This window comes from Mauremys reevesii, linkage group 6 (genome assembly GCF_016161935.1).
Source record: "Mauremys reevesii isolate NIE-2019 linkage group 6, ASM1616193v1, whole genome shotgun sequence".
In the NCBI taxonomy this organism is placed as follows: Eukaryota; Metazoa; Chordata; order Testudines; family Geoemydidae; genus Mauremys; species Mauremys reevesii.
Window position 1 is genome coordinate 34,148,355 of NC_052628.1, and position 25,076 is coordinate 34,173,430.

The following is a 25,076-nucleotide window of genomic DNA, read 5'->3' on the forward strand; positions in this document are numbered from 1 at the left end:
TTAGCTCCAACTTAGTTTTCATATATCATACATTGGGGGATAGGATACATTCTCATTCCCCCTAAGGAGAAGGTAAGGCTTCTTAAAATGGTCTGCAGTGGAGAAGAGCTATTTTATTGATACTACTATTGAATACTCCAAAATGTGCTGTTCCGACACCACAGTGTTTACAAGATGAGTAGATAAAGTGAAACCTATAACTGTTTGTGCCTGTTAAAACAGACGTCCAAAGAATCTCTTCTCTATGTAGTAACTAGATCAGACATTGCCATACTATCAAAGTGAGTGTCCTACACATCTTAAAAAACAAACATTCACACATTAAGAGATATTCTAAGTGATAAATAATGTGTTGCAGATGTATGAAAGCAATTTTACAAAAGAAAAAAAGTTTCCAGACATTTATTTCTGGAACTGTACACCAGGTATTAAAGTACAACAAATACAAAATAATGCTCAAAAAAATCAGTGTTTATGTACAAATATTAAAACCAATGCAACAATAGCGACTTCCTCTTGAACATCTGATACTAAAACTTGTTCCGATTGTCACTGGTTTAGGTCATTATACACAGGGTGCTTATTTCAAACTGGGAAAGGCTGGAATCACCGATGGTGTAAGAGGGCCATAATCAGACCTATATTATTTTAAACAATAATTGGTAATTTCCTTAAGTGAAAAACATTAAAAAATAGTAACCTTGTCATTTTATAAATTACTGTATTTAGTTTCCCCTTTGTAGATAATGTGCTTGTAACTCTGGGCAAATAGTGTCCCTGTTGGTCAGTTTATCCGTTAGTTTACATTCAAAGTTGAAATATTCACTAGAGACTTCGGTTAAATTCTGTAGTATTACTATGTTCTACTGGATCTGAAGTTTTCACACATTTTTGACCCTCAGTTTTAAAAATTAAAAACAGGAAACAATTGCACAATTCATTGACCTAATTGTACACAATTTAGTATTCTGCAAACAGTAATGTACATCCTTCAAGTAAATTCAGCAGTTTGACCATGACAAGAGGAAAACTAAACATTTAAAAATCTAGCAGGAGAAGATGACATGACTAACAAAAATAAAAGTATTGCTATAATCACAGCACCAGTTACACTTCTAAATGAATCAGCTATCCTCTTCAGATTCCCTGTACATAAAAGATACATCTACCAACACTGCAATTGCCCAATATGGATTTTTGGTTTGTTCATGTGAAAAAAAAAACACGTGGCAAAGAACAAAGAATTCGTCACAGTTTGTTACAAGAATTGTGCTTCACCATCCAAGAATCAAGGCAATAGAATTTCTTCATATGGTTGCAATTCAGTTATCTTCATGCTGACCCTCAAAACGCAATTCTTTTAATAAACAGTAACAAGTTCTCCATTTAAATGTTTAAACTGAGAGAAAAATAGGTAAGTCCAGCTTTTAAAAGAAAAATTCAATAAATAGTTATTTTACAAGGATAAAGTCATAGTGGTACAAATTTATGAATGTCACATCAAGCATGCACAAAAATGTTACTATACACAAGTAGTCAGAAAATATTGAAATAGATATCTAAAAAGATATGCAGAATGTACATATTTACAAATCTTGCAAATTATTGCCTCATTTTAACAAGGAATTAAGTAAACGTTACCAGCTAGCTAGCCACGAGGCTAAATAAGATTAGAATTTAAAAATCTATTAGACTAGCCGGAAATCATTTTTCTCTCATATCATTTTCTGAATTTTGGTCAAAAGTCTTTATTAAATAACTAAAGTGTCCATTCAACTTGCCGACAATCCAAACTTTAGACAAATCTCTGTCTATATTAAGATCCCAGCAATGCATAGATAAACTGAATATATTACTGCATCAGCTAATGAGAATGGGCATGTTCATTTAAGTGCAACTGGTATAAGCATTCAGTCATCTTTGTGTAATGATTTTTATACAGACCAGCCACTGTAAACCCATAGTTAAACTTGAATGTATAACAATGAAAAAATATGGCCAGTATTTTACAAAATTACATAAAATGTGTTGATTCATAAACAAAAGAAACAAGGTACAAAGTTCAGCACAAAACACAGCAACAAGAAGCTGACAACTTGGCCCTGTGTTGTACTCTGACATTTGTAGCCAAGGCTACCCGTTATTTACTGTGTACTTACTAGAATTACATATTTCAGATGTTTAAGTTAAAGAATTGATAACAAATTATCGCTAACTACTTTTGTCCACTGTGCTAAACTAATTTTTATGCAAATGTGCTATTGCGTAAACAGTTCAAAGCAATCTTCATTACAATGCTGTAAAGAAAACTCGGGAGTACGCTACATCCAAAAAACTCAGGATGTCAATGCAGTTCACAGTATATATAATAAATACCCTCGTCCCTTTCAAATACTACCCAAAGTCTCTACTACTAAATTACTCAGCATAACCTTGAAGCAATTACTACAAATATTACCAATGCAGTCAAACTTAAGCATTTAAAAAAATGCAAGCAAATTAGTGGCAATTAAATCTGCATTACAGACAGTGCAAAGAAAAGTCTGAGTGTGTGTGGGAAAGTCTACTGCAATTCAATTGTACTGGGCTAAACTTCAGAATCTTGTAAACAAAAAATAAAAAAAAAACAAAACCCACAAACCTGAAAGTTGTATGCTCTGGAAGCATATCACATACCAATACTATGTTTTGTCAGAATCTGTAATACAACTTAAATAAAAGGGTATTAAATGGAATCATTTATGGTCACCCAAAATTTCATCTGAATATTCACCAAAAAATTGATTGGAATAAACAGTTATTTTGAGTGAGATGCATTTGTACTTCTGTCCATCCCCATTTGAGAAAAGTATTGAAATGCCATTTTGAGACAATGACTTGCCAAAAGAAAAACACAATCCATGCTAAAGGAAGTTTTCCAATGTATACTTCAAGGTTGTACTGCACTATATAAAAATCTAGATAGTCCCTCAAATGAACTGCAGTGCTCCAAACAATTTAATGTGTCCCCCAAATATAAACCATTTAGTGGTCAAACCTAAACCATGCAGACTGTGGCTTTATACGTCAGCTGCCTCAGAAAAAGTTGATACAAATAACTGGTGTTATTTATTACGTTACACTCTTAAAAGTTGTGGACAAAACCCCATCAGAATACAATATTCTAAAATGCATTTGTTTAGCCAATAAGTTTAAGTACACAGAAACCTTCTGGCAGTATAATTACTTCTGTGTAAGGTAGCCATGGCCTATAATTTTGCAACAGCATCTAAGTGTATGTCTTCACACTTTGCTCATACAGTCCCTTGTGCTAGCTTCCACCAAGATGAACTCACTGTTTTGTAAACTGAAGTGCCCTAGTTTAGTATCACATGAGAGAAGGTTCCATTAAAAAACATCCTTGTTTGTGCAGTTTAAATTAAAGAAACCCATCCCTGCCTTTATAAAAAAAAAATGCTACATTGAGCAGGAATCAGGATCTGTACCTGTAAACATTGTTATTCCACTGCATTTGTTACGGAAAAAGTAACTTGGACTAAAAAGCCACTTCAATCAGTTCACAAATTCTGTGCTGGTTTTGAGATGGTGACCTCTGTCTACAGGCTTTAAAAAAAAATTGAAGCAGAGTTTAAAGCTGCACCAAAGTTCTCTTAATCCCAAACTCTGCCGAACATCATATGACGACATTTCCACACGTATGGATTGAAAAATGAAATTATTCTTGATAAATCAAGATATAGTTCTATACATACAAAGACATCACTGATGTCATAAAGTTCAAACTTCCAGTGAAAGACTAAGCAAACCTGACAGTTCCCATCAAGTTTGCTGCTGCATTAAGTACCCACTGTTTTTGTAGTTGACCACTGGAATCATTCTGAGTGAAGGGCAGTATGTTGGTGTAGAGTGTGGGCACTGATGAAACCATTTGTCTCATTTGCAGATAGACTGCTAAAGTCAGCCACTGAGACAGCCATTTTGGCACTGGTAATATGATGTGTGTGGTTCTCAAAGTCCACACCCAAGTTATTTACAGAAACATCATTCATAAAGGATTCAGGGACTGCAATCCCCATTTTTAATCTCTTGGCAGGTCTCTCTGACTCTTCACTGCACATGTTCATTGGGTTTAACTCCGAGTGATAAAATCCAGTCTCAAATAAATTAAAACAATCACTTTCACCATTATTAGGCAAGGTAAGCAACTCTTCTGTTACAACAGGCACATGATTAACTGGTGCTCGGGGTAAGCTGTCCAGAGGAGAAAAGGCATCTTCCAAGCAGTTCACATCTGTAGAGTGGCAGACTGTAGCTACGCTATTGGTCAATGCTGAAAAAATATGAACACACAATTTAAATAAAAATAGACTTTTTTGAGATACAGTTACAACAGAAAACAGTCTTTTAAACATCAATATTGATTCTTCTTGATTTACCTGTCAAGTCATTGGCAGTGATAGAGTTCAGAATGCTGAGCTGTTGATCAGGAATGGGCTCTGTTCTGCTATTAGAAGTTAAGGCTGAAGAATGTACTGCTCCACCAAGGGCTTCTGCTTCATCTACCAACCGATCCATATAGTCCCTAGAAAGACATCCTTATATTAGAAACAGGTGTGTGACTAGGAGATGGATTTCTTTAATCCAACATCACTGCAGCATTTCACCACCCTGATAAAAGTTGGAAAACACTCTAGATGCAGAACTGACAGCAGAAAGGATATATTCCAAGCACTGTACTTACGTGACCCCTGGATGATGGTTGTACCTCTTCTTTCCAAACCTTGTTTGCTGAGCGAAGTAATCATAACGTTCTGATTTCTTCCACATGTAGTAGAATGCTACACATTCAGCAACTGTTCTAGTTCTCACCTAAAATGGGGCAGAATTAACATGCTTGTTTAAAAAAAAAGGGGGGGGGCAGGTCTGTAGTACTCTCCATCTTCCACATTCTCTTTAGTTATATCATTCCCACAGCAAGAACAAGTTTCTTAATCAAAAATGTGATTCTTTTAACAATACAAAGTTGGAAAATGTACTTTTTATATCCACTCGATAAAGCAACTTAATGTGCTCAGCTACAGAAAATCCAATCTTTAAAAAATTAAGTTTTACATTGAGACAGAGTATCCAGGACAAAAATTAATGTCTCGATCTCAGTTCATAACTGCATATTTTGACTCTTCATAAATTGTTAAGTTAAGAAAAAAAGAGGGGAAAGCTAAGAGCAGTATGAAGAGTAATAAGCTAAAAGGGAAAATAAGGAAGGTATTATGGAAACTCTCCTTTTTGTAAGGTTAGTCAGCAGAGACTGCCCAGGCTCCAACGACAGGTGTGTGCAAAACTAGACTGTTAAAATGGAAGTAGTCCTTAGAGATGGTCTAGAAGATCCAAAAGATCCATTTTATCCCTATTATCCATGAATCTACATGCACTGTGCAATTTGAGGCTTCAAATACACTTGTTTCCCCTTATACAAAGACGGGTCAGTTTCTGAGGGTATGTCTACACTACGAAATTACGTCAAATTTATAGAAGTCGGTTTTTTAGAAATCATTTTTATACAGTCAATTGTGAGTGTCCCCGCACAAAATGCTCTAAGTGCATTAAGTCGGCGGATTGTGTCCACAGTACTGAAGCTAGCGTCGACTTCTGGAGCATTAAACTGTGGGTAGCTATCCCACAGTTCCCGCAGTCTCCGCTGCCCATTGGAATTCTGGGTTGAGATCCCAATGCCTGATGGGGCAAAAACAGTGTTGCGGGTGGTTCTGGCTACATGTCGTCAGGCCTCCCTCCCTCCGTGAAAGCAATGGAAGACTATGGTTTCACGCCTTTTTTCCTGGGTTACCTGAGCAGACATACCACGGCAAGCATGGAGCCCGCTCAGCTTACCATCACCGTACGTCTCCTGGGTGCTGGCAGACGTGGGACTGCACTGCTACACAGCAGCAGCTCATTGCCTTTTGGCAGCAGATGGTGCATTATGATTGGTAGCCATCGTTGTGGTACTCCTGGATGCTCTTTTAGTCGACCTTGGTGAGGTCAGTCAGGGGCACCTGGGCAGACATGGTGACTCAGAATTTGAGTGACTCAGCCAGGTCATTCCCATTTTCTGCCGAGCACCCAGGAGATGACAATGGATAACAGTTGTACTGCACCGTCTTCTGGCGAGCAGCCAGGAGATGATGCTGGCTAGCAATCATAATGCAGCATCTTCTGCCAAGCACCCAGGAGATGACTATGGCTAGCAGTCGTACTGCACCGTCTGCTGCCAGCCTAAGATGTAAAAGATAGATGAAGTGGATCAAAACAAGAAATTGACCCAATTTGTTTTGTGAAATCAACGGCCTGCTAAACACAGAGTTTTGAGTTCAATCATTGAGGGGGCCATTTCCTTGATGCAAAGCCACCCCTTTTGTTGATTTTAATTCCCTGTAGGGCAATGGCAGACAATTGTTTCACGCCTTTTTTCAGCGCAGAACCAGAAGCTGCAAAAACAAAACCAGGTGAGGAGGCGACGGCAGCCCGGTGACGAGAGTGATGAGGACATAGACATGGACATAGACTTCTCACAAAGTACGGTCTGGGCAACGTGCACATCACGCTGATGAGCTCTGCATGGTCACCTGTGCTGATCAGCTCGCCACGCTGGCCAAACAGGAAATGAAATTCAAAAGTTCGTGGGCCTCTTCCTGTCTATCTGGCCAGTGCATCTGAGTTGAGAGTGCTGTCCAGAGCAGTCAGAATGGAGAGCTCTGGGATAGCTCCTGGAGGCCAATACCGTCAAATTGCGTCCACACTACCCCAAATTCAACCTGGCAAGGCCGATTTCAGTGCTAATCCCCTCATCGGAGGTGGAGTAAAGAAATCGATTTAAAGAGCCCTTTAAGTCGAAAAAAAGGGCTTCGTCATGTGGACGGGTCCAGGCTTAAATCGAGGTAACGCTGCTAAATTCGACCTAAAATTGTAATGTAGACCAGGCCTTAAGTCTAGCTATGCTCTTATTCCATGTATTATTCCTTCCCCTCCATCTCCCTACAGAAGCATCCATCCTTCCATTTGAGGAGTAGATGGGTCTCCTTGCTGAGTCAGTCCACATCGCCACTCCTTAGCCAAAAGAATTACTGCTGAATGACAACTGCACAGTATTCCACTTTCCTGCTAGCATCTTAGTGGCTGAGTCCTATGTGGCTGCAGAACTCCAAGGCCCTGGTGACTATGAGATGGCTAGGTTAATTAAGGTATTATTATTTTGCCTGGTCTAGACTCAGAGAATGAATCCAGGGCAGTGCAAAGCCAGCGCAGCATAGAGTGTAACACAACAAAATTATATTATAAATGCATAAATGAATGCAATGTGAATGTAACACTATTTCAGGGACTAATAAGTTGACTAATCTTGAAAATGTTGACTGTTGAATGACATTTGTGGTAAAGTGAGCATGCAAATGACAAATGAGCTGTAATACATTGCCTCATATTTCACTATAGGCCCTGCTTCTGCTAAATTAATTGCTTTTATAGATTTTAAGTGACTAAACTACCATTCTCTCCATCTAATTTAAGTTCATAAAACTTACCTTATTTTTCTGTATGAGATGAAAATCTTTCCCGTAAATCAGAAGTGCATGTTCAAAGTTTCTGCATTCTTCTTCTGTCCAAGCTGTCATCTCTTCTAGATGATTCCCAAAATAAGAACAGCACTTATTTTCAGATAATTTCCCATCAGATACTGAGTAACAAACATTTGTACTGATAACATTCAGGAAAATCCAAATGCACTTTGAAGATCAACTGCTAAATTCTTTAGAATTTGTCTTATTCTTAATACACTGAAGCCTCTAATTATACTCTTGGTTAGAAAACTGACTGAATCTGCTAATCATCAACTCTGGATGCGCTACTCTGCTCACTGAATGATAAAGGATTGTTAGAGTTTCATTTATTATTATTTTTTTATTTGTAGTCATCCAGGGCTTGGGCACCTAACTGCTCCTTTAAGTACCTAAATCCATCATTTTGGCACCACCAAGATTCCCAAAACTCTTGCTTAGCTGCTGCCTGACCCTGGAGGCACCTAAAATCCTTAGTTGCCAAGTTTCTGCCAGAAAGCACGCACACAGCTGCCTCAGTCTCACCTATCTCACACCTAAACCCAAGGAGGATCTTCTCACCTGCAAGGCCCAATCCAGTAGGCATTTTCAGAGCATGCCCAAACCCAGATAAAATTGCTGGGGGGATGGAGGTGGCCAGCCTTATAACCTTTAGCCCAGCGGTTAGGGCACTCACCTCAGATGTGGGGACACAGTTTTCAATTACCCCTCTGCTTAATGTTGTTTCCTCCAGTTGGATTTTCCACCTCTTAGGTGTGACTGCCCTAACTGCTGGACTGTGGGATATTCAGGTATGGGTCTCTCTGAATCTGTCCCACTATATATAAATAATTAAATAGACATCAGACCAGAGAAAGTCCATAGTTCAGTGATTAGCGCATGCCCCTGAGAGGTGGCTTATCCAAGTTCAAATACATTCTCCACATGACGTGCAGGGTTTGGTGGGGAACTGAATCTGCGTTTCCCATATCCCACCTGTGTACCTGAACTACTGAGCGAGAAATTATAAGGGAGGCCACTGCCACCTTCTGTATTTCTTGCAAAAAACAAAAAGAAAAAACCACTACTTAGGCATCTAATCCCAGGAAGGGTTTCACAGCTGAGACACCAGCAGTTCCTATTGGCTAGTTTAGATGACTTCCGACTTAGTGTACTAGCTTTTGTGGATCCCATTCTTAGCCACCTAATTCACCCCAGGCATTGTACAGGGAGCCTGGGCACCTAGCTTGGGGCTGTGGATTCCAATGGGTAGCAAGGTGCCTAAATATTATGTGTTGCAATGCCTATGTTCCTTTGTGGATCTGGGCCCAAATCTGCCAAGGTTTGAAAACATCACCAGCATGTGAAGCAGAATATTTTTCTGCACTGGTTTCAAAGGTGTCTACTCTTGCAGGGGTACAAAGAACAACAGACCTTGGAAATTAGGCAAAGGAGAAACTGCTTTTCCATACATTTAATTCTGTAATTCTTTTTACAAATTGGTAACAATGCAAGTTAATGTTCATTTTCAACACACGCACACAGATCAAAGGAAAAACCTGTTTTCCATGGGGTTTCAGATCTCTCTCTATCGTGCGCCTCAACCTAGTACTATAATACACAGTTTAAGATCATGTGGCTCAAACTCTATATATGAGATCATTTTAGCCTCCACTATCCTTGCTTTTTCAAAGTTTGATATTATTGTTACTTAGTATTTAGTACATAGTTTGCTATCGTTTAAAAGAAAACTGATTTGGTAATGCACACCAGTGTCCATCATCACATTCCTGGGTTCTCACCGCCATTCTCCCACAATTCAAATCACTATAGAATAGCAGACATTCTCTGTTATGGCATAATTTGTTTTAATTTTGTTTCACATTAAAGTATACTGAAAGAGGAGATATGTATTTACCTCATCAAGGAACAAGATAGTAGCAGGCAAAACACATATCTGTACATTTATTATGAGGTAGTCTCAGTTATAGTAGTAATTACTGCTTATTGTTTTTAATGTCCTTTTTGTATCATTCAGTTACACAGTAAAACAAGAGCCTTTCAGCTTACAGGCAACACAAATGATCTCTTTGCCAAAACAAGAATTCCCTATTAAGTGAATTCATAAGTTATTCAAAACGTTGACCAATCAATGAACTCTTACACCGTGTCCTGCAGCTCACCAAAACAGGATTCTGGCAGAACAATGCAGGGAGTAGATTCCAGAGGTGCAGGCATTCCACTGAGAATGTCCTGACTGCCACCTGCCACTGAAACTTTAACCTGCCAGCAAGCCCAATACAATAGGTTGAAATTCCCATTATAGGACCCTGGGAGAGTTTCATTCAGGGTGGATAAAAATCAATGATTTAAAAAAAAAAAATCTGATTTTTTAAATTTAAAATCAGATTTGTTTGATAAAATTCTTTTTGAGGGAAAAAACCTATCTAAAAAGGTAGTTTTAATTAAGATACATTATAGCTGAAAGATCTCTCATCATGGAATAGGGATTATAAATTTGAATTCTAGAGTATGAGACAATATATTCATGTAATGTTTAAGAAAAGTTTTGTAAATGAGTTCCAATAGTTCATGGATTAGGTAGGGACCCCAAGCTTATGGGGTTCCAGGGGCTTCTGTATAGATTAACCTAAATAATCTGTCTGTCTACCCAATGGGACTCCGTGCTCAGTCTAGAAAAGAAGTGGGCAAACTATGGCCTGCGGGACCCTCCTGCCCGGCCCCTGAGCTCCTGCCCCGGGAGGCTAGCCCCCAGCCCCTACCCCACAGCCTCAGCTCACTCCACTGCTGGTGCAATGCTCTGGGCAGCAGGGCTGTGAGCTCCTGGGGCAGCCCAGCTGCAGAGCCCGGCTTGACCCGGTGCTCTGTGCTGCGCGGCGGCATGGCGGGATGTCCTGGTGCTCTGGGCGGCACAGCTGTAGTGCGGCCACCCACTGATGCTCCAGGCAACGTGGTAAGGGGGCAGGGAGGAAGGGGGGGGAAGAGGTTGGATAGAGGGCAGGGGAGTTCGGGGTGGTAGGTGGGGGTTTGGATAGGGGTCGGGAGGAACAGGGGGTTGAATGGAGGCAGGGGGGAGGGGGGAAGGAAGTTGAATGGGGCAGCAGGGGGCAGTCAGGGGCAGGGGTTCCAGGGGCAGTCAGGAAGAAGGGGTGGTTGGATGGTGCAGGGGGCTGGGGGGCTATCAGGGGGCAAGAAGCAGGAGAGGTCGGATAGGGCCACGCCTGGCTGTTTGGGGAGGCACAGCCTCCGCTAACCGGGCCTCCATACAATTTTGAAAACCCAATGCAGCCCTCAGGCCAAAAAGTTTGCCCACCCCTGGTCTAGAAGATACCATCAGAGATGCTTAGTTTTGCAGTTCTCAAACTGTGGATTTGTCTCTCCAGAGATAACATGCTTGTTAACAGCAAAAATGTCTTTAAATAATATGATACATAGAGGTGAGAAATAACAGACCCCAACTCTATTGTCCCTCTGCAAATTTGTGTACAGAGTCAATCCCTTACCTCTCTCTAAAAGTGCAAAGTTTCAAAAAGTTCAGTGGATAGAAGGTTGTTGGGGGCAGAATAGATCTGGACAAGGAGAAGAAGTCTGGAGATAAATGTGAGAAGGGAGGGACAGGCAGTAGAAACAAAAGTGAAACTGTTTGAGCAGCATATTCCAGAAGTCTTGAGGTCTTTCTAAGTGTAGCCTTCATGGATTTGAGATCTACCATACCATTCTCTCACTAGAAGGAAAAACCTATAATGGCAGCAGGCCGTAAGACAGACCCAGTGTGGGAATATTTTAATGAAGTTCCTCTACCTGTGGGTAAGACAGGCATGCGTGCAAAATGCAAACAGTGCAACAAAGAAATGCAAGGCCTGGTTGCCCGAATGAAACAACATCATGAGAAGTATTCCTTCTCAGGAGGAAGCTGTGTTGAAAATGATGAAAGGAACATCACTTTAAAAAATGTATAGTGTGTACCTCCTAAAAATGAAACCTACATCTATCTGAGTTGTGAAGAATATGTATTAAGATTATAACAACCAACAAGAATGCACTTTTATGTAGAAATCCATGATTAAATCGAGTCTTCCTGACTAGTGATTTAAATCAAATTGATTTAAATCAAATCCACCTGGTTCCATGGACTGAACACTTTCCTCTGATCACAAACTGCTGCCACAAGTGTAGCTTTCTTACTATGCAGCATCTTTTCACATTATTGGGTTTTAGTCTTACTTTGCAAAGCCTCACTGAAATCTAGGCTGCAAGCATTCCATTTAATAGGAGTTTATGCAGAAACAATATGTAGTGAACACTACAGTGAAAATGCCTGTAATGCACAGAATACTTTTATCACATGATGTAACAACCATTTTATCCTTACCACACTCTTTACATATTTCTCACATTAGACTTTTTAATCGAACAAGTCTCACTGAAATAAATGATGGAATAATTGTTCATTTCAAATGATATAGTGCACAATACATAGTAAAGGCAAATAAAATTAGTGAGACTACAAACGTGGCACGTTACAAGATTGGGCACTAGAGCTGTAATATGTAATCTGGCAAGGATACCATATTTGCTAGAGTCATCAGAACGGTATTTTGAAACTGTCCAAAAGCCTTAGCTGACTTCAGGGACTACCTCCTGAAGTTTGGTCTGTGGAATGGCAAAAACATCCTCATCTGAAACTTTAAGGAAGCAGGACTGCTTATAACGGGTCTTTTTAAAAACAAATCACTTTAACTTCATTTTTCTGCATTTCCACAGCCTGCTTTAGGGCTCAATCCTGCACGATGAGTGCTTTCAACTTCTTTTTAAGTCTATGGCAGTTGAACGAGATTAGCACTATACAGAAGATGTTTCTGCAGTACCAAGCCCCAAGTTTGTCTTTGCTTTCATCTGTGCATAGGGTGAAAGGGAACTACAAGGAGTGAAAGACCGACCCCTCTGTTATCTGTATGGATCAGCTTTACTAACTTAAGAAAAACAAAGGCTGGGGACAAGAGGTGGAAAACACAAACCAACCTATCCTACTACATAGTAGAGCTATCCTGTGCTGATGAAATACATTCAAGGTTCAGTACAGGAAAGGGTGGAGCCACATCAGAGCCAACTATGGATTCTTGATTTTCAAGCAGCCTTGGAATGAGTTAGAGCAGCCTGTAGTCTGCTCTAACTTACAATAGCTGGCTCCGATCTCAGCAGTTCTATAAACCTGCTGAGAAATGCCAGAGGGGAGCAAAGTGTTGCTGTGCTCCACTTCCTCCCTACCCCCTTCAGAGTAGGGAAGAGTGAAACTGTTGGTGTAGGAACTGGCCCTGCCAGCTTTGCACCAGCTGTGAACTCCTCCAGTAGAAATTCCCAGCTGGCCAGCTACAGTCATGTTACATCTGCTTTGTTCCATTCAGGTGATGAAAAGGGTAATGACCTAGGGCTGAGAACCTGGTCTCAGTATTTCTGTACATTATAACTTTGAAGAGAGTCTCAAAGTATTCCCTCCTATTTCAGAAATCTCTTACCTTGAGATGCCTTTCCATTTGAGCAATACCTCTCAATTGCTTCTTTTATATTATGGTTACATTTGAGTAGTTCATAGAGTGCCTATGAAATTAAGGAAATATTTTTGTTTAAAACAAGTCATTTAAACTTTGTAGCTAAGCAGTTTAAGGTACTGTGTCTAGCTTCAGTGATCAAATTGCATATCAGTCAATTAATTTAATTTAATTAGTTTAATTACTTTAATATCAGTCAACCATATAAAATTAAAATTTCATAAATAAAATAAACAATTTAAACAAAAAGTTACATACCACTTAATATACCTCTTAAAATAAGATTTCACAAGAAAATGTAAGTGGATATCTAAAGCTGGATGTGAGTTATACTGAGAACTGTTTGTTAAGAACATAATCATATACACATGCTGTATCACAAACATTGATATTATAGGCCCCAATCCTGCCAATCCTTATTCACATGCTTAATTAAGTACTGGCAGGATCAGAGTCTTACTTTGCACTTCCTGTGAAAAAGAAATGTTTGACTATTTTGTTACCTGTTGCACATACGCATACAGAGAATGCACACTAGTTCAAAGGCAATGTGTCACAAATGGATAGGATATAAAACATACTTGTTCATTGTCCCGTGTGTGTATTCCTTCAGGAATTCTTCCAATATTTTTTTCATTTCCAGTTCTTAACGAGGTCTCAAAAAGGAATTCTTTAACCTTAATCTCTGAAACCACCTCAGGTCTCCAAAGTAACTGATCTTCATTTTCATACACTGTTAAGAGGAAAATCCATTGAGATACAAATAAGGTTGTGTGAGTGAAAGAGCATGCACATCTATCCTGGTGTTTTTGATATTGTAGACCAAATAACAGCAGATGTAAATTTATATGGCCCCACTGAATTTATATACTTTAGTTTTTGGCACAAATGTTTTAGAACTACGACATAAGAAAACAGCAGCTTCCCCAAAGATAGAAAACAAGAAAGTAGCTAGAGGTAATCAAATCAAACATATTGACAGCACCTTGTCACATGCATGAACACCACCACCTCTCCTTTTCCATATACCTCACTGAAGAGAGACTTGCACTGTGCCACAAAGGTGAACAGATTCAGGCTATATTGGAACAAGGAGGGAAGGGACTGAATTCTAAGGACAAGGACCTATCAAAATAATAAATCTACTGGCCACTAGAGAATTCAAATTAAGAAATTTATGCATATTTACACATGACAAACTTGGGTGTTTTATAAACTAGTGAATATAGTCACATCTCTGTTTGCTTAGAGTTGCACACAATCCCTGAAAACAGTAAAAAAGAATAAACCAATAAATGAGCAGTAAAAAATATGAATTCTAGCACTACATTTATTCCTCAGTCAATTCAAACACTTTCCATGCTGGAAAAAAGCAGGTGACTAAGCAGTCACTGTCTTCAAAAAAACTTGTTGCTATATATTATTAGATGTGCTGATCTTGATGCTAATATTGGGATTTCTGGCTCAAATAGTCATCAACTACTAGCGTAAGGGACATACATGTTCTGTAATGAGTTTGGGTTGTGCATTTATACATCTTTTGTCAAATCACATTGGAAAAAATCTAATATGCAAGTAAGTGGCTTTTATAAATATCTTCTACGTATATCAAACACGAGACATGACTTGAACATTAATTATTGTTAGCAAACATTCAAATTTAAATCCCAATTTGCCTATTAAAATATTTAATATTACAGACAGACATTTTTGACATTACATTTAACATGTCATACAGTCTGCAGACAATGCAAAATTATCTAGATTATCTGGTCCAAGGTAGTCAAAGGAATCAAAGGCTGGTACAGGCCAAAAAAGAGTGAGGAGGATCTGCACCTCCTACAATGAGGAGGAATTAAAAAAACAATCATTTTCACCTTGTAAGACACTGTTGCTGCCCAAGAATAGAAGATGCTTTCACAAACAGTAACATTACAAGACTGAATTTAGAGCTGTCCCAGGAACACAAAGCCCACCCCACCAGAATCACCACTGCTTTTGTCACTGTTACCAAGGATGTACTTTTAATTTCTAAAATGAAATCTTAGGAAAGGTGAGGAGTTTTATTAAAAACAAAAAAACCTATAACAAGACTATTGTAATATTACGGCTGTATAAACCTCTCAGCTGTTCTCTCCTACACCCTATCCTTAGACTTTTGAGATGTCATTTTTTCCTCTAACAGCCAAACTACTTAGCACTATATTCAACTGTTTTAAGAAGGCTGTATTTCCCTATCATTGTATTTAACTTTAAATTGTTAAAAGTGACTCCAGAAAGGAAACAGAGGAATAAAAATAGAGTTACAGACAAATGGCATAATGGAATCGGAAACACCACCAAAAGCACCCACAGGCTTGTGTTCGATTAGATTTGTTTTCTGATAGAATTTTACAGGTAAAAAAAGGTAATTAAAACAATTCTGAAAGTGTACAGAAAAAAATTAATACCATCCAGTTATTGATGCACTCTACAATCAGTTCCAAGATTTCCTGATGTATCTGGAAGTGAGGAAGTTTCAGTTTTAATACTTACCTTTTCTGAATCCCACAGCTGTTTACCATCCAGAAAGTTGGGGCAGAAAGGTATTCAGATAAAAATCTCATCTAAACTGAATAAATCCATTTTTTCCAACTGAAACTAATTTTTACCTCAATTTAGATAGAGACAGACTCATGCAACAAATGGAATAAAGTAAAGCACATTTAGAGAATGATCACAGGATTTCTCTTTCCAAAAACTACTCAGCCAGTAAAAGGAAATTATTTAGAACAGAGAGTTTGTTGGTTAATGTATTTCTGCAGCAGTTTTGTATCCCACAAAGCAATGCCAGTCTAAAGGCAATACAATAATATTCTTTGATTATGGCTGAAGTGCCTGATTTCTCTAAAAGAGAAGCAAAGGTGCTCTTTCTGAAGGTCACTGAATAATGGATCTCATGATCAATTGCAGTTTGAATTTTCTGTGAGTAACAAACTCTTCCTGGAGCCATTTTATGATTTAGTCTAGTATTATCCTTCCAGTTTAGTATCTGATTTTTCTTATTTCTCCTTTTCTATGAGAATTTTACACCTAAAGTTATTCATTGGGATTAAATATTACAAGGAGATAATTTAGTTGCACTGTTTTGTCTGGGCTAGTATTGTTATAACTTCTGATGTCAATTTTTTAACCTCATGATTTTTAAGTAATGTTTAATATTTTTATTTAACCAAGTAGAAGTAAAACAGAAGAACTTACCCTTTTCATCATCACTGTACTTGCCCAGATAAGGTGGTATTTCAGCCTGATACTGTGAACCAACCATTATTTCCTAAGGTTTAAAACAAAAAACAAAAACAAAATCACACACACTTTAACTTTACACTCAAAGACATATGAGCATTAAAAATGTCAATACAAGATGCCTTTGATTCCAGGATTAAAGCACTGTCTTAGATACATAAAAAAAGAATTTGAAATAAAAACAAATTAAGAAAATTCCACTGAGATTTATTATATGGAAGTAATTAATACTTTAGTTACCTTCCTCAAATCTTCAGATGAATTACCAGTGTCTGCCTCAACATCTTCACCATCCGATTCCTTATCTCCATCATACGTAGTGTTTGCTTTATATGCATCAAAACCAAAAAAAAGTATTACTTAGCAGTATTTTGCAGTTTGCACATAGAACTACGATTGCATCTGTTTTGCTTTACTTTAAAACAACTAAACAAGAGTATCTGCTTTCACTTAAAGATAATGATCAATAGCTCTTAATAATTTGCTTTTCTGTGGAACTGCAGCATAAAAGTTAAACAGCAGAAGGTGCTATATCTGCAATTGAGTGTGTTAGAAATAGATAGCTGGCTGTCAAAGGAAATAAGATAATTTGTCTCAAAGGCACTGCAAGTATAGGTCTGGGGAACAGCAACAGGAAGATACTAGTACAATTTAACCCCCAGTTACCACAGCAAAGTGATCTGAAAGGTAATTGTTCTCTACACTGTCCATTTAAAATTCTGTTATCCAACTGTTTCAGGGACATTTAAAATATTGAGCTAAACAAGTATGTATCAATTTGGAAAGAAGTATGAGAGAAGATATGGTAGAGATATAAAATAATGAATAGTAGATTCAAAGAAAGTTGATTGTGTGCTTCTCTTTACCCTTTCCTGTAAACAAGGACAAAAGGGCACTCCAAATAAAAGACAAATTAATAACTGGGTATTTGTCAAGAAATTAACCCACCATATTTTTTCTGTGATTACAACTCAATGGAAAAGTATCAGACTCTATAGTTGAATCATCAGTAATGTCAACAAAAAGTGATGCCCTTAGAACATACTGCAAAGTGCCAGTGTTCCTTAACTTCCAGTGAAATCAATGGTGTCAGCACCTCACAGGATTGGGCCCTAATTCTGTACCTAGACAATCTTTCTCTATATCTATACAGCGCGTAGAATGTTTCGGCACTACTACAGCATTAGTTTTCTTACATCTTAATGGTCGAGGAAAGAAGTCTGTAGCTTCATGTGAAGTAACTGATGGTGTCAAGTCATCAGCAGAAGACTGTGTTTCTTCGTCATCACCTGACAAGAGGTCTTTAGCTATTTCCTCCTGTATCATTAAAGAAAGAAAATCAAAGATATAGTACTAAGTATAGGTTGGTGAGCCTTTGGAACTAGCAAGTCAGAGGTTCTATTAGCAAATACACTAACTTTTTACCAAAATTTATTCTATTCTTCTACACTCCCCCAAAAAATCAGAATCACATTTCTAAGATTTTTGAAGTATAGAAATCAAAATCAGTGTGAAAGTGGTTTTTTACCACTCACTCCAGAGTTGACTCTGAGGTTCTTCATCCTGACCTCATTAAAACCCCTGGGAGCTGGGAGAGGGGGGTGGGACGGAGTTGCCCTCAATGAAAAAGTCCACTGGGGATTGCCCCCAAACCTGAAGCAACCCAGGGATCTCTGGAGACCCTGTGGCTGTGCATCAACTTGGCCCATCTGGAGTTTCCCCTAGTCCTAGCATCACAGCTCCATTGGAGCTGCACTACCAGGAACTGATCACTAACTATGTCGTCCCCCAGAACTCTCTGGAAGAATTAATACAGCCCAGACCCATATTTCTTTTTCTTAGGGTTCTCTGCAGGACTGCACAAAGGATGATGTGAATCCTGTTGTCCTGCCCCACTCAGTCTCCTTCCCTTAACAGTGAACAGGAACTTCTACAGAGTTTGTAGACGTGTCTGAGCCTCCATCTTCCACACAGAGTAGTTGGAGAGGAAGAAATGCACGTGGATATGCATCAGGTAACAATCCAGACCACGTTTTTTTGTAACCATATGGTAACACTGAAATGTGCATCCTAATGGGACTCTAAAGTGCACAGCAGTCAGTTTAAAAGTTCAGGAGAACTGGGAAAACTCCAAGAGTCACAATTTAAAACACTGATGTTTCAGGTTTTATACTAGTTGCATAATAAACTTTCATATATGCAGAGACTGGGTGTATCTCTCACCTGCCACAAATCTAATACTTTTCATATCCAGTTGAAGGGAATGCTCCAAAATATTCAGGAGCAAGTTTTCAAATTAACTGTATTGCCACAGACATTTTGATACACTGTATATATATTTGAAGCCATAAACATTAGTCCCCAGCTTCACACACACATTACTGAAAGTTCCAAATTTAACTTTTTAAAAAGTGATATTAAACAAAATAAAACTATAAGTCTTTAACATTACAAAGGACTCAAGAACTTCTACTTTCTTTTATACTCGTGTAGCATCAATAACTTTAATGAAATTGTGCCTCATTTACAAATGTACTGTAAACAAGTGAAATCAAAGTCAGATTTTCAATGTCCATTAAGAAGACTAGTGTGGATACTTTGCATTCAGACTAATAAGTGTCAATAACTTTTGTACTACCAAGAGAAAGACAAAGATCACACAGGTTCCTAGTTTTAAACTTAAATACAGAGAAAAATGTTTTTGACTTACTTTGTCCAGAGTCATATCTGGCAGTTCATCCGCAAGTTCACTTGGGGAGCTATCTGCACTGGAACCTGCTATAACTGGAATTGTAGGCTCATAGCCATAGAAAGCCAGTAAATCTTCTAAAGGCATGCTTCCTTCCTAATATAAGAAAAGTTATAAACATTTAACATCTTAATATTGTCAAATACTACATAGTTATACAAGCATAAAGGGACAAGATTAATTGTGAAGTAGTTGAATAGTGAATTTAAAAGGATTATAACTCTCCAATTCCAAAAAGAAGAATACTGCCTTTTTAGAAAAAATTGAATACGCATTTCAAATTTTTTTTTAACACATGGCTGAATTTGGCTCATAATCATGTATTTAAGGCACATTCAAAATAGTTTCAAATTTCTCTGAAAATTATTTACTGGATATATACAAGAGAAGGCTTAGAAGTAAATACTAACTGAATATAAAAACAGTTTCTAATCATTTGATCCAGTGTAAAGTATGATTGACTAACTCTTCTTTATGATAACAGATATATTAAAAAAATATGAAATAGTGAAGCAGGAAGCAACCATATTATCAACTTGAAGACTTACAATGTGGCAAGATGTTATAATCACAGCTGCAGCCAGAGACACAAAAAGAAGCCAGCAACAGATTTTCACAGCAATTGTTAGTTTGTGCTTCTACCCACCCCAAAAAATACTTTTTATATTGACTTCCCAGTTTTTTTGTTTTGGGAAAGTAAGGAGGAGGAGAAAATAAGTAGACTGACAAAGAGGGTAAGCTGAGGAAGAACGGGGAAGGGCAACTGCATACCAGCAGCTTTTGATAATCCCATCTTGTTACATGTCATCAGGCTGTATTTCCTATTGCAATTAATAATGTGGCAATTCCCAGGCATTATTCAGTTGCCTGATTCATATCAATGGAGATACCTGAAAATATTTTCGAGTATTTATAAATATTGGTTTAAAATTCTTGTTGAACTCACATTCAACTCTAAAATCTTTGGAACTGATCAACTGAGTTCTGTGATAACTTGTGCCTCATAAAATCTGACTATTTTAAATTGGCTGCAAAGGTATTTACTATTGTTTCAATGGAATTTACTTAAACAAGATAAATGAAAGAAGGTAGAATGTCCTTTGTATTTACTAAAGTAAGTACAGTGTAGCTGTATGATTAGGAAAAGAAGGTAAAAGCCCCCCCCACCTTTTCTAAATCTTCAATTTCAGAGTTGAAGTTTTTGCCCTCCTCCATCATTTCCTCCTCTTCAAGAGTTCTCTCATCATCATAGTCATGTACCAACATTTCAGCAGTAGGGTCAAAATCATGATCCTCAGAAGATAAAGAACCAACTACAAGAAAAACAATATGAATCACTTTACCAACATACAAAGCCATACTATAATCAAAATAAGATTGTGTACATTCTTTTAAACGAAAGGTCAATATACTCTAGATATAGAGTAAGAAACAAGTTTTCAAGTGGCTTTAACTTGGCCTCCATTTTTGTACCTGTAAACTGTAGGTGCAGTTTTGTGCTCTGCAATTTGAGCCACTTGGAGATCTAAAGAGCTTGCGTTGAAAGTGATCAAATTAGGTCATTTTCAGAAAGTCTAGTCATATCTACACATTTTACTGTGTATAAGATAAGAACCAAGAGATTCTTAAAAAACATGCCCAAAACGAGCATAACAATGTAAAATATAGTTCTGACACAAGGTCTTAGATTTGATGCTGTAACTAGAAGCAGAATGTCACTTATGCTAGTCTCTTGTCAAAGACAGGCTCCATTTCTTTTCACTGTTAGAATAGCCAGCCTAGCTTCAAAGCTGTTCTGATTAATCAACTTTCTTCTAATAGGTGCTCAATTCTTATTTTGCTATGTCAGAAGAATTTAGTCCCATGAATGAGATGTTTCATTAAAATTCAACTGCATTCTATGTAGTTTATTCAGAATGGAGGAACAAACTCCACTGGAGTTCTAATTCTCAAATAAGACACATGAAAGATACAGAACAAGAAATAGACTACATTCATTTATTAATTTCTTTGGAATATAATGTAAGTGGCAACTATCTGGCCCAACAGAAATTGCTACTTTAAAAAAAAAAACCACACAATTCTGTTGCTTTGCATTTTCTAGTTTAAATACATTTTTATGACAATATTAGAAAGGAAGCCATTAGATTTAGAACATTTTTTAAAAAATAAGTATTCTACACCCCAATACTACACCCCAATACTACATTCAACATCACAGATTACTGAAAGAAAGAACTTAAAAATTTAACTGTTCACCATTCTATTTACTTATTGCATTCTTTCAGCTAGGATAGACAGAAAAGCCAGTTACACTTTCTTTTCCATTCAGTTTCACTTTCAGGTTCTTTTGCACTAGCACTATGTCCTAACTTTTAGATCGCAGAAAGTGCCCAGAAATATTTTTGGTAGGAACTGATTTCCATATGTAGTTTTGATTTTAAATTTCATTGAAACATCCATATTGGTCCTAGGTTTCATAAAAACACACACCGTACCTTCTGGGTTCAAAGGCAAAGTCTCATAATACTAATTTTTAAAAGATCCTTCCCTTTATTGCTAACACTTAAGATTTTTAAAGCATTTAATTTCTTGTTCACTTTCTAGTTTTAAACATTACTTTCTTTTTCAACATTATTTTTATTATCCAGAAATAAAACAAACACTCAATTTCATTTTACAGTTCTCACTAGAACAATATTGTTTGAGTTCACAACACTGCAGGGAAACATTTCAAACCAAAAGTTGTTCCTTTTATTTTTTTAAAAAAAAAACATCCATTAAAACTTGACAATTCGTATTAGGTCTTGTAGAACTCTCAAAATCTACAGAGCCTAAAACTAGTTGATAATATCCTTTTAATTATGATAACTACATTTACATGTTGAATTTTTTAGTTACATCATTTAGACACTGCTCCCACAGCTTCTAAAGAAGTCTCCAGATACATAATTGTTAAATAATAGTTTCAAATATAAGATGCTGTACATTATATATTCTGAAAACTACACTTGACAATTACTGCACTATGTTGTTTTATATTTGTTTGTATAACTAAAATGGAAAGTGTATTCCATTTACAGTCTTTAAACAAAACTATTCCATTTACTTCACTAACTTGGAATATTCAGTAATGAATTTGACAAAGAATTTGTATTCAGATACGTAAACATTTTATTTTAAATTAATAAGTCTAACAAATGTAGTTAAAATGCAACCAAATTGTAAAGACTAGTTTTTGTTATCAAAGATAAATTACTATTTGAGCTCATCTGGAGAATGATGATTGTTCAGGAACAAAACCAAAATAAGGTCCCAATCCTAAAAACACTTATGCATGAACTTAATCTTACACATGAACAGTCCTATTAAAGTCAGTGGGAATAGCTGCATGTGTAAAGTTAAATGTTTATACGTTTGTTGAGGATTGAGGCCTTAAATGGGGGACAAATAATAATACTTAATATTAAGGTTAAGAAGAAAGACTAAGTAATAACTGAAAAGTGTTTGAAACTTGTTAATAACTAGTATCAGAATTTTAGGAGCCTGTAGTTAAGGGATATCAGTGAAGTGGTCACTTTCTTAAGTCTACATATTTTTACTAAGTTGACTTCCAAAAGTTTTTTAAAAAAATCAAGTTACACAAGGATAAATTATTGGGCAATTAGTTGAGTCTATGGATTTGGTGAGAGAACTGCTCTACAACACACTCCATCTGTTATTAGGCAGCAAACTGGAGACATGGAAATAAAACATTTGAAGTGAACTAACTGAGGGGAAGGAGGGAGAACTTTGTAAAGAAGTAGAAAAAGTTTGTGGTGGGTCTTTCACAGAAGCCCCTGCAACCCAGCCCCTACCAAATGCTACCCAGCTGTTGGGACCATAGAATGAAGTAAACAGGACAAACCTGGGCTCGAACTTCCAAAGGAAGCCTGGAATATAAAGGAGAAAGAGGCAGAGATGTTAGACGGATGCGCTGCAAATAGAAGTCAGGGAAGGAATCCTACAGCTACAATAACAGGTCGGTTTCTTAATCGTTTCAAGTTCCCGGTCTCCCCGCATCGCGCTCTGTGAAGGAGTCTCTCTGTCCTTCCCCCAATTTTCTTCTTCCTCCTCCTCCCCTCTATCTCCTCTATCTCCCCATCCCCCTAGGGAAGACGCCTCATTTCTCCTTCTCAGCGCTTCTCTCCCGTCCCCTCCGTCCTGCCCCTCCATCCCAATCTCCGCTGCCCCAGTCTCTCGCTTACTCTCTCCTCCGCCGCATCCCTCTCTTCCCTCTCCCCGGCCCGCTCTCCTGAGAGGCCCCGGAGACGGAACCCCGTCCAGCCACCCCGGCACTCCCGGCCCGGCCGGGAGGTGACAGGGGCAGGGAGTGACGGAGGGAGCCAGACCGGCCGCCGCCTCCTCCGCGCACCCCAGCCCGGGTCTCCCTCCTCCTTCCACCGGCCAATTCCCCCTGCCCCCTCGCTAGCCGCTGGGGCCCCTCTGCGCGCCCCCCGGGGCCCCGGCCAGGGAACCAGCCCGCCCCGGCCGTGCCCGGGGCCTGTCCGCCGCCCCAGGGCTGGGACCCGGCACCCCGCTCCGCTCCGCAGAGCGAGCGGCCGCGGCCTAGTCGCGCAGGCCCCCGGTGCGGGCGGCTCCGCCAGCCCCCGTGCCGCCCCCGGAGCCCCGCTGCCGGCCTCCCGTCTCCGGAGGAAGGTTACCGGGCCGGCGGGACCAGCGCGAGCGGCCTCCCCGCGGCGGGGCCCCGCAGCGAGCCGGCCGGACCCCAGCGCCCCTGCCCGCTTTCCCCGCTCACCTCCGCCATATTGGGACCGCTCGGGCTGAGCAGTAGCGCTGCGCCAAGTGCCCGGATGGGGCCGCTAAGCCAATGGCAGCCGGAGCCGGAGCTGGAGCTGGAGCCGCAGACGGCCAGGGAGGGAGAGGGGAGGCCGGCGAGGAGGCGGCGCAGAGCCGAGGGCAGCCCCCAGGGACCCTCCACCCCGCCACAGAGGGCGCTCCCCACCCCACCACACAGGGGGCTGTCCTGGGCTGCCCCATCCCCAGAGAGCGCTGGGCGCTCGGCTCCCCACAACACAGCACAGGGGGCTGTCCCGGGACCTCCCACCCCATCGCCAGAGGGCGCTGGGTGCTCCCCACCCCACAGCACAGGGGACCGTCCCGGGACCTCCCACCCCATCGCCAGAGGGCGCTGGGCGCTCCCCACCCCACAGCACAGGGGACCGTCCCGGGACCTCCCGTCCCATCGCCAGAGGGCGCTGGGCGCTCCCCACCCCACAGCACAGGGGACTGTCCCGGGACCTCCCGTCCCATCGCCAGAGGGCGCTGGGCGCTCCCACCCACAGCACAGGGGACTGTCCCGGGACCTCCCGTCCCATCGCCAGAGGGCGCTGGGTGCTCCCACCCCACAGCACAGGGGACCGTCCGGGACCTCCGTCCCATCGCCAGAGGCGCTGGGCGCCCCACAGCACAGGGGACTGTCCCGGGACCTCCCGTCCCATCGCCAGAGGGCGCTGGGTGCTCCCCACCCCACAGCACAGGGGAGTGTCCCGGGACCTCCCGTCCCATCGCCAGAGGGCGCTGGGCGCTCCCCACCCCACAGCACAGGGGACTGTCCCGGGACCTCCCACCCCATCGCCAGAGGGCGCTGGGCGCTCCCCACCCCACAGCACAGGGGACTGTCCCGGGACCTCCCACCCCATCGCCAGAGGGCGCTGGGTGCTCCCCACAGCACAGGGGACTGTCCTGGGACTCCCCTGCCCCATCCCCAGAGGGTGCTGGGCGCTCCGCTCCCCACGACACAACACAGGGGGCTGTCCTGGGACCTCCCTCCCCAGAGGGCACTGGGCGCTCCCCACCCCACAGCACACGGGACTGTCCCGG

General features: G+C 40.1%; 1 protein-coding gene across 4 annotated transcripts; it reads right to left on the reverse strand.

The window, feature by feature from the left end:
* Window positions 1-386: 386 nt before the first annotated feature.
* On the reverse strand, window positions 387-24,059 carry MIER3 (MIER family member 3). 4 transcript variants are annotated; one of them, XM_039543792.1, is made up of 13 exons: window positions 23,992-24,059; window positions 23,101-23,125; window positions 20,361-20,506; window positions 19,155-19,289; window positions 17,641-17,761; window positions 16,685-16,770; window positions 16,400-16,472; window positions 13,741-13,892; window positions 13,127-13,208; window positions 7,578-7,669; window positions 4,742-4,869; window positions 4,437-4,582; window positions 387-4,330 (listed from the first exon to the last, which is right to left on the reverse strand). In XM_039543792.1, exons 1-13 carry the CDS (start codon window positions 23,998-24,000, stop codon window positions 3,873-3,875), a joined length of 1,653 nt encoding a protein of 550 aa, XP_039399726.1. In that variant the 5' UTR covers window positions 24,001-24,059; the 3' UTR covers window positions 387-3,872. The 4 variants fall into 4 exon arrangements, with proteins under 4 accessions (XP_039399726.1, XP_039399725.1, XP_039399727.1 ...); XM_039543791.1 differs by having other exon boundaries at window positions 7,578-7,672; XM_039543793.1 differs by lacking the exon at window positions 23,992-24,059 and adding an exon at window positions 23,897-23,978 and having other exon boundaries at window positions 7,578-7,672.
* Window positions 24,060-25,076: the final 1,017 nt, after the last annotated feature.

Coding starts and splice junctions, on each gene's coding strand:
- MIER3 (XM_039543791.1), bottom strand. Junction 7,673..13,126: donor AAATGGAAAGGCATCTCAAG/GTAAGAGATTTC, acceptor GGAATCATCTAG/AAGAGATGACAGCTTGGACA. Junction 4,331..4,436: donor CACTGCCAATGACTTGACAG/GTAAATCAAGAA, acceptor ATATTTTTTCAG/CATTGACCAATAGCGTAGCT.